General features: G+C 54.7%; 1 protein-coding gene across 1 annotated transcript; it reads left to right on the forward strand.

Annotated features, from left to right (window-relative positions):
- The first annotated feature begins 8,154 nt into the window (after window positions 1-8,154).
- On the forward strand, window positions 8,155-8,733 carry LOC126204216 (uncharacterized). Its single transcript, XM_049938614.1, has one exon. It carries the CDS (start codon window positions 8,155-8,157, stop codon window positions 8,731-8,733), a length of 579 nt encoding a protein of 192 aa, XP_049794571.1.
- The last annotated feature ends 1,405 nt before the right edge of the window (window positions 8,734-10,138 follow it).

Consider the following 10,138-nt stretch of genomic DNA (forward strand, 5'->3'; position numbering starts at 1 on the left):
TAATGCGCGACCACACACGAGTAGAGTTTTTGTTGCTCGTGTTTGTGCTTGTCGAACCCCGCTTTGGCCAGTAAGACCGCCGGATCTCTCCCTAATCGAGAAGGTTTGGAGCATTATGGGCAACCCCCGCCCTCCCCCCAACCAGCTCGGAATTTTGACGATAGAACGCGCCAGTAGGGCAGACTTTTGCATCATATCCCTCAGAAGGACATTCAACAACTGTCAGACAGTCCCAAACCGAATAACTGCTTGCATAAGTGCCGAAGGTGGATCGACGCGTTATTGACTTGCTCAATTCGTGAGCTATTTCTGTTGAATAAATCATCCAATTTTCCTGAAATAGTGATCACTTGTTTGAACATGTGCGTCACATCTACCGACTTCCGGCCCATTCGTGCGTCTTTTTTTACCAGGTCCAATTTATCTATTTCAACCCAAGTTAACATCTAATATTGCGTTCTAGCAAATTTACTCACTGATTTCTGGAGCCAGAGTCTTCTCTCAACGAGACTCACAAACCTCCTCCGCATGCTGCGTTCATATCGGGTTCTTTATGGGGGGGGGGAGGGCGGGTGGCCTCCGACCAGTCGCCTACGCCCACTAAGTAGCGTGTGATGAGCTACGCCAGCCACAGGGACTGAAAAAGTGTGGTCGATTGTTTGCGTCAGTTGTTTCAGAGCAGATAAAAAGTTCCAGAATGTACCACAAAGGTACTACACGTGATCCCAAAGGAACGACCAAAGACTTGGCGGGAAGGCATGCTCTTGCTGTAAAAGCTTCCACCCCGAGCCAGTTTTAAAGAAAACCAAAGAATTTTTCCTCGGTTCCAGACAAAGAGAAAAGGAGAGCACTGGCTCTAATTTACAAATAAGTCGATATGCTCTCATTTCATACAGATGAATACACAAGGACTTGGAATATGAAAGGGACTGGGGCTCCAGATCTCAATAACTGACTAAGGAAATAAAATAAAATGCTGAACAGAATTTCTTCACTAGGCATCAGCCTGTGACAGAAAAATGCTTACTTAATAGAGATGTTTAATAAGCTCACAATAAATTCGGTACAGCCTGCGTACCACCCACACACCTGAGGTGAGAACGCTACAAACGTACCTGTGTGAAACATCGGCACACATTCTCTAGCTCTAGCGCCTGAAGGTAGGCAAACACCGCCTCAGAGGTGTCGAAGGTGTTGCTTAATCCTCAAGCGCTAGAGCAGCCATGAGGCTTAGTGCGTATCGAAGTTTCAGTCTACATCTACATCTACATCTTTACTCCGCGAGCCACCTTACGGTGTGTGGCGGAGGGTACTTATTGTACCACTATCTGATCCCCCCTTCCCTGTTCCATTCACGAATTGTGCGTGGGAAGAACGACTGCTTGTAAGTCTCCGTATTTGCTCTAATTTCTCGGATCTTTTCGTTGTGATCATTACGCGAGATATATGTGGGCGGTAGTAATATGTTGCCCATCTCTTCCCGGAATGTGCTCTCTCGTAATTTCGATAATAAACCTCTCCGTATTGCGTAACGCCTTTCTTGAAGTGTCCGCCACTGGAGCTTGTTCAGCATCTCCGTAACGCTCTCGCGCTGACTAAATGTCCCCATGACGAATCGCGCTGCTTTTCGCTGGATCATGTCTATCTCTTCTATTAATCCAACCTGGTAAGGGTCCCATACTGATGAGCAATACTCAAGAATCGGACGAACAAGCGTTTTGTAAGCTACTTCTTTCGTCGATGAGTCACATTTTCTTAGAATTCTTCCTATGAATCTCAACCTGGCGCCTGCTTTTCCCACTATTTGTTTTATGTGATCATTCCACTTCAGATCGCTCCGGATAGTAACTCCTAAGTATTTTACGGTCGTTACCGCTTCCAATGATTTACCACCTATGGCATAATCGTACTGGAATGGATTTCTGCCCCTATGTATGCGCATTATATTACATTTATCTACGTTTAGGGAAAGCTGCCAGCTGTCGCACCATTCATTAATCCTCTGCAGGTCTTCCTGGAGTACGTACGAGTCTTCTGATGTTGCTACTTTCTTGTAGACAACCGTGTCATCTGCAAATAGCCTCACGGAGCTACCGATGTTGTCAACTAAGTCATTTATGTATATTGTAAACAATAAAGGTCCTATCACGCTTCCTTGCGGTACTCCCGAAATTACCTCTACATCTGCAGATTTTGAACCGTTAAGAATGACATGTTGTGTTCTTTCTTCTAGGAAATCCTGAATCCAATCACAAACCTGGTCCGATATTCCGTAAGCTCGTATTTTTTTCACTAAACGTAAGTGCGGAACCGTATCAAATGCCTTCCTGAAGTCCAGGAATACGGCATCAATTACATTTACAACGTACTCACACGTTTGTAGTACACATCGGGTTCCAGAACTGCGAGGGGGAATGCAGGAGGGTGGGGGGGAGTGGAACCTTTGACATTTTATTCATCCACATCCTAATGTTGAACCCCGTCGGAGATCGCGGCATAAGGGGGGGTGCGAAAAATGAGGAACGAAAATGCATAAGTAACCTTTGCTACCACGGATCTCCTTCAGATGTTATCGATTGGTTTTGAACGGTACCCCGTTCTTCAAAAGTGAACACGAGACCAAAATTTGCTGTTTCGCTTCCCTCCAAAGCGGTCCGATCACATTTAAATGGCATGCAGCCTCACAAGGTGCCTAGAGAAGGCTGACAGCAGTCTGAAAGGCGGTCAAAAAGTCTTACTATTGCTCACCGCGCTGTGGACTGTAGTTTTCACCGCGAAATATATCGAAATCAACGCCCATGGGAAACGATTGGTTTCATTCACGCCCTTTATGCCGATCCCTGAGGCCTTTTCCTGCCTATTTGGAGCGGCGGTGTGCCTGTTACGTTTTCCTCGGCACTCATAAGAAAACAGCGTGCTTTCAGCGCTGGACGTCGCGGTTCTAACCTCCACCGCAGAGACGTCAGAAGGTGGGGTGAAATGCGCGTAAGATTGGCTGTGACTTCCTTCCCATCATGTGACACGTCCACGGTGGCATTGGGGAGAACTGCGCTGAAATTTGATGCAAATATGACACCTTTGCACCAAGTTATAACTCACATGAACTTTTGAGCTGCGGCCTTTTTTTCTGCATGTCTCGATACCCAGAAATTAGCGGCGGCGTCCATCCCGAGGGTTACGTCTCAGGGCGCCAAGCTTCTGCACCATTACAGAGGAAGATTGCACCTACCTTTGATCCAAACTTCAAACTCATGCGTCGCAAAGGGTGGGAATTAAGGGATTTCGAAAACGTTATCCTTTAATTTTGTTGGGCGGTGTAATAAACTCAAAATTTTGGAGCTGATGCAGTTATCTACGAGGATTGTTACTTCAATAGTGGCAACTATTTATTTACAGCTCGTACAAAATAGATACGTGTTTCAAGGTTTTACTGACCGTCAAAGTAGTCACCAACATTGTCTTCAGTTTAGAAATCGAGTTGAACTTACGAGCTTGAACTGCACGTGTTTCAGCATTGTCCTGCAAAATGACGGTCAGATCCTGCAGGAAGTGTCATCACTTCTGTCTATAAGCTCGTCGTGGGTTGTGTTCTGAAAATGAACAGCAGACAGACAGAAGTGATGACACGTTCTGCTGGATCTGACCATCATTTTGCAGAACAATGTTCAGGCACGTATAGTGCAAGCTGTTACTGATTCAACTGCCCCGTATCAGATAGGACTAGCAGTGGATACTGAACGTATACAGAACGTGTAGCATGAATGGTCTCAAGTTTATCTGATTCACAGGTGAGCGCCACAGAAATAGTGAAAACACTGAGCTGCAGCGAGCCTAAAAAGGAGATTACAAAACTCTAGCCCTACCAAAAATATTGCTAGCGAATACGGAATCCATACCATATAGAACTGGCAGGGATACAAAACTATTATAAAACAAGAATACCATAAATAGAATACCATGAATGCTGACATGTTTCTTTGACCATTTGAAGAGCGTTACGGAGATGCTGCAAAGCATGATCTGTCAGACTCATGAAGAGAAACGCAAATTATCCCCGAAAGCGCACTTACACAGTCTCAAGAACCAATATTAAGTGGCGACACCAGCGTCACTCCTCAACTCTCCACGTATGGCTCCTATGCAGATCGGCCGGACAGAATTAAACTCATTATAGCGTGCAGAGAGGTTTTTATCAGCTCCACCACACTTGATGGGATGAGCAGGCACTCCATTTCGACCTGGTGCCGTGCTCGACAAACTGGATCCGGACAGCCCTGCTGCCTCGCCGTGCGTGATCGTCGAACCGGGTTTGTAAAGCCTTGCTGCCTTGCCGTGCATGCTCTTCAAACTCGGTTCGGACAGCCCTGCTGCCTCGCCGTAATTGCTCGTCGAACTGGGTTTGGACTGCCCTGCTGCCTTGCAGTGCGTGCTCGACACACTCGGTTCGGACAGCCCTGCTGCCTTACCATGCGTGCTTATCGAACTGGGTTCGGAAAGCCCTGCTACCTCGCACTGCGTGCTCATTGAACCAGGTTCGGACAGCCCTGCTGTCTCGCCATGCATGCTCGTCGAAGCGGGTCCGGACATCCCTGGTGCGTCGCCATCCATGCTCGTAGAAACGGGTTTGGACAGCCCTACTGCCTCGCCGTGCGTGCACCTCCAACCAGGTTCAGACAGCCCTGCTGCCTCGCCGTGCGTGTTCATCAAACCAGGTTCGGACAGCCCTGCTGCCTCGCAGTGCTTGCTTATCGAACTGGGTTCGAACAGCCCTGCTGCCTCGCCGTGCGTGCTCGACAAACTAGGTTCAGACAGGCCTGCTGCCTCGTCCTGCGTACTCGTCGGACCGGGTTCGGACAGTACTGCTGCCTCGCAGTGCATACTCATCGAACCGGGTTCAGACAGCCCTGCTGCCTCACCGTGCGTGCTCGTCGAACTGAATTTGGACAGCCCTTCTGCCTCACCGTGCGTGCTCGACAAACTGAGTTCAGACAGCCCCGCTGCCACGCCGTGTCTGTTCGTCGAACCAGGTTCGGGCAGCCCTGCTGCCTCACTGTGCTATGCATCAAACCGGGTTCGGACAGCACTGCTGCCTCACTGTGCGTGCTCGTCAAACTGGTTCGGAAAGCCCTGCTGCTTCGCCGGGAGTGCTCGACAAACTGGGTTCGGACAGCCCTGCTGCCTCGCCATGCGTGCTCTTCGAACCGGGTTCGGACATCCCTGCTACCTCTCTCTGCGTGCTCGTCGAACCGGGTTCGGACAGCCCTGCTGAACCGCCGTACGTGTTCGACAACCTGGGTTCGGGAAAGCCCTCTTGCCTCACTGTGCGTGCTCGACAAACTGGGTTGGGACACCTTGCTGCCTCGGCGAGCGTGCTTCACAAACTAGTTTCGGACAGCCCTGCTGCCTCACTGTGCGTGGTCGACAAACTGGGTTTGGACAGCCCTGTTGCCTCGCCGTGCGTGCTGGACAAACTGGGTTCGGACAGCCCTGCTGCCTCACATTGCGTGCTCGACATACTGGGTTCGGACAGCCATGCTGCCTCGCCTTGCGAAAAACTGGTATCGGACTGCCCTGCTGCCTTGCCATGCATTCTCATCAAACCAGGTTCGGACAGCCCTGCAACCTCGCTCTGCCTGCTCATCGAACCAGCATCGGACAGCCCTGCAACGCCACCGTGCGTACTCGTCGAACCAGGTTCGGACCGCTCTGCTGCCCCGCCGTGCATGCTCTTATAAATGGGTTCAGACAGCCCCGCTGCCTCGCCGTGCGTGTTCGTCGAACCAGGTTCAGACAGCCCTGCTGCCTCGCTGTGCTTGCTCATTGAACTGGGTTCGGTTAGCCCTGCTGCCTCGCTGTGCGTGCTCGTCAGACTGGGATCAGACAGACCCGCTGCCTCAGCGTGCGTGCTCGTCGAACCGGGTTCGTACACCCCTGCTGCCTCGCCGTGCATGCTCGTAGAAATGGGTTCGGACAGCCCTGCTGTCTCGCTGTGCGTGCTTGACAAACTGGGTTAGGACAGCCCTGCTGCCTCGCCGTGCGTGTTCGACAACCTGTGTTCGGGAAAGCCCTGCTGCCTCGCTGTGCATGCTCGACAAACTGGGTTCGGACAGCCTGCTGCCTCGCCGTGCGTGCTTGACAAACTGCGTTCGGACAGCCATGCTACCTCGCCGTGTGTGCTCGACAACCTGGGTTCGGGAAAGCCCTACTGCCTCACTGTGCGTGCTCGACAAACTGGGTTAAGACAGGCGAGGCAGCAGGGCTTTCCGGTATGTCGAGCATGCACAGTGAGGCAGCAGGGTTTCCCCAAACCCAAGTTTCGAGCACTAGGTGTGGACAACCCTGCTGCCTCGCCATGAGTGTTCGAGGAATTGGGTTCGGACAGCCCGGCTGCCTTGCCGTGCGTGCTGTACAAACTGGGTTCGAACAGCCCTGCTGCCTCGCCGTGCGTGCTCTATAAACTGTGTTCGGACAGCCCTGCTACTTCGCCGTGCATGCTCGAGATCCTGGGTTCGTGAAAGCGCTGCTGCCTCACTGTGCGTGCTCGACAAACTGGGTTCGGACAGCCCTGCTGCCTCACCGTCTGTGCTCGACAAACTGGGTTTTCGACAACCCTGCTGCCTCACCGTGCGTGCTCGACAAACTGGGTTCGGACAGCCCAGCTGCCACGCCGAGCGTGCTCCACAAACTGGGTTCGGACAGCCCTGCTGCCTTGCTGTGCGTGCTCAAAACTTGGCTTCGGGGAAGCCCTGCTGCCTCACTGTGCATGCTCGACAAACTGGTTTCGGATAGCCATGCTGCCTCGCCGTACTTCCTCGTAGAAACGGGTTCAGACAACCCCGCTGCTCGCCCAGCGTGCTCGTCGAACTGTGTTAGGACAGCCCTGCTGCCTCGCTGTGCGTGCTCTACAAACTGGGTTCGGACAGCCCTGCTACCTCGCCGTGCATGCTCGAAAACCTGGGTTCGGGTAAGCCCTGCTGCCTTACTGTCCATGCTCGACAAACTGGGTTTGGACAGCCCTGATGCCTCGTCGTGCGTGCTCGAAAACCAGGGATCGGGAAAGCCCTGCTGCCTCACTGTGTGTGCTCGACAAACTGGGTTTGGACAGCCCTGCTGCCTCGCCGTGCGTGTTCGATGAACTGGGTTCTTACAGCCCAGTTGCCTCACCGTGCCTGCTCAACAAACTGGGTTTGGGAAAGCCCTATTGCCTCACTGTGCGTGCTCGACACACTGGGATTGGACACCCCTGCTGCCTCGCCGTGCGTGCTCGACAAACTGGGTTTGGACAGCCCTGCTGTCTCGCCGTGCGTGCTCGACAAAGTGGGTTCGGACAGCCCTGCTGCCTCGCCGAGCGTGCTTGACAAAGTGGGTTCAGACAGCCCTGCTGCCTCGCCGTGCGTGCTCGACAAAGTGGGTTCGGACAGCCCTGCTGCCTCGCCGTGCGTGCTCGAATCTTGGGTTCGGGGAAGCCCTGCTGCCTCACTGTGCATGCTTGACAAACTGGGTTCGGACAGCCCTGCTGCCTCGCCAAGCGTGCTTGACAAAGTGGGTTCGGACAGCCCTGCTGCCTCGCCGTGCGTGCTCGACAAAGTGGGTTCGGACAGCCCTGCTGCCTCGCCGTGCGTGCTCGAATCTTGGGTTCGGGGAAGCCCTGCTGCCTCACTGTGCATGCTTGACAAACTGGGTTCGGACAGCCCTGCTGCCGCGCCGTGCGTACTCGACAAACTGGTTTCGGACAGCCCTGCTGCCTCACCCTGCGTGCTCGACAAACTAGGTGTGGGCAGCCCTGCTGCCTCGCCATGCATGCTCGATAAACTGGGTTCGGACAGCTCTGTTGCCTCGCTGTGCATGCTTGACAAACTGGGTTCAGACAACCCTGCTGCCTCGCCATGCGTGCACGAAAAAACTGGGTTTGGACAGCCCTCCTGCCTCGCCGTGCGTGCTCCACAAATTGGGTTCGGACAGCCCTGCTGCCTTGCTGTGCATGCTCGATAAACTGGGTTCGGACAGCCCTGCTGCCTTGCCGTGCATGCTGGACAAACTGGGTTAGGACAGCCATGCTGCCTCGCCTTGCAAAAACTGGCTTCGGACTGCCCTGCTGCCTCACCGTGCCTGCTCATCAAACCGGGTTCGGACAGCCCTGCAACCTCGCTCTGCATGCTCGTTGAACCGGCATCGTACAGCCCTGCAACCCCACCGTGCATGCTCGTCGAACCAGGTTCGGACAGCCCCGCTGCCTCGCCGTGCGGGCTCGTCGAACTGAGTTTGGACAGCCCTTCTGCCTCACCATGCGTGCTCAATAAACTGGGTTCTGACAGCCCTGTTGCCTCACCGTGCGTGGTCGACAAACTGTTTTCGGACAGCCCTGCTGCCTCGCCTTGCTTGCTCGTCGAACTGGGTTTGGACAGCACTGCTACCTCTCTCTGCGTGCTCGACAAATTGGGTTCAGACAGCCCTGCTGCCTCGCCTTGCATGCTCATAGAAACGAGTTCAGACAGCCCCGCTGCCTCGCCCTGCATGCTCGTCGAACTGGGTTTGGACAGCCCTGCTGCCTCGCCGTGCCTGCTCGACAAACTGGGTTTGGAGAGCCCTGCTGCCTCGTCGTGCTTGCTCGACAAACTGGGTTCGGACAGCCCTGCAGCCTCACCGTGCATGCTCGACAAACTGGGTTTGGGGAGCCCCGCTACCTCGCCGTGCGTGCTCGACAAACTGGGTTCAGACAGCCCTGCTGCCTAGCCGTGTGTGGTCAACAACCTGGGTTCGGGACAGCCCTGCTGCCTCACTGTCCATGCTGGACATACTGGGTTCGGACAGCCCTTTTGCCTCGCAGTGCCAGCTCGACAAACTGGGTTCAGACAGCCCTGTTGCCTTGCCGTGCATTTTCGACAACCTGGGTTCGGGGAAGCCCTGCTGCCTCACTGTGCATGCTCGACAAACTGGTTTCGGTTAGCCCTGCTGCCTCGCCGTGCTTGCTCGACAAACTGGGTTCAGACGCCCTGCTGGCTCACCGTGTGTGCTCGACAAACTGGGTTCGGGAAAGCCCTGCTGCCTCACTGTGCGTGCTCGCCAATCTGGGTTCGGACAGCCCTGCTGGCTCGCCGTGCGTGCTCGACAAATTGGGTTCAGACAGCCCCGCTGCTCGCCGTGCATGCTCGACAACCTGTGTTTGGGAAAGCCCTGCTGCCTCACTATGCGTGCTCGACAAACTGGGTTCGGACACTCCTGCTGCCTCGCCGCGCGTGCTCGATAAACTGGGTTCGGACAGCCCTGCTGCCTCACCGTGCGTGCTCGACAACCTGGGTTCGGGAAAGCACTGCTGCCTCACTGTGCGTGGTCGACAAAGTGGGTTTCTGACAGCCCTGTTGCCTAGCCGTGCGTGCTTGACAAACTGGGTTCGGACTGCCCTGCTGCCTCGCCGTGCGTGCTCGACTACCTAGGTTCAGGAAAGCCCTGCTGCCTCACTGTGCGTGCTTAACAAACTGGGTTCAGACAGCCCTGCTGCCTCGCCGTGCGTGCTCGACAAACTGGGTTCGGACAGCCCTGCTGCCTCACTGTGCGTGCTCGACAACCTGTGTTCGGGAAATCCCTGCTGCCTCACTATGCGTGCTCGACAAACTGGGTTTGGACAGCCCTGCTGCCTCGCCGTGCGTGCTCGACAAACTGGGATCGGACAGCCCTCCTGCCTCGCCGTGCGTGCTCGATAAACTGGGTTCGGACAGCCCTGCTGCCTCACCGTGCGTGCTCGACCAACTGTGTTCGGACATCCCTGCTGCCTCGGCGTGCGTGCTCGATTAACTGGGTTCGGACAGCCCTGCTGCCTCGCCGTGCCTGCTCGACAAACTGGGTTTGGAGAGCCCTGCTGCCTCGTCGTGCTTGCTCGACAAACTGGGTTCGGACAGCCCTGCAGCCTCACCGTGCATGCTCGACAAACTGGGTTTGGGGAGCCCCGCTACCTCGCCGTGCGTGCTCGACAAACTGGGTTCAGACAGCCCTGCTGCCTAGCCGTGTGTGGTCAACAACCTGGGTTCGGGACAGCCCTGCTGCCTCACTGTCCATGCTGGACATACTGGGTTCGGACAGCCCTTTTGCCTCGCAGTGCCAGCTCGACAAACTGGGTTCAGACAGCCCTGTTGCCTTGCCG

This window comes from Schistocerca nitens, chromosome 9 (genome assembly GCF_023898315.1).
Source record: "Schistocerca nitens isolate TAMUIC-IGC-003100 chromosome 9, iqSchNite1.1, whole genome shotgun sequence".
Taxonomy (NCBI): domain Eukaryota; kingdom Metazoa; phylum Arthropoda; class Insecta; order Orthoptera; family Acrididae; genus Schistocerca; species Schistocerca nitens.

Bases quoted from the DNA above. Each gene is read 5' to 3' on its own strand.
- LOC126204216 (XM_049938614.1), top strand. From the start codon at position 8,155: ATGCTCGTTGAACCGGCATCGTACAGCCCTGCAACCCCACCGTGCATG.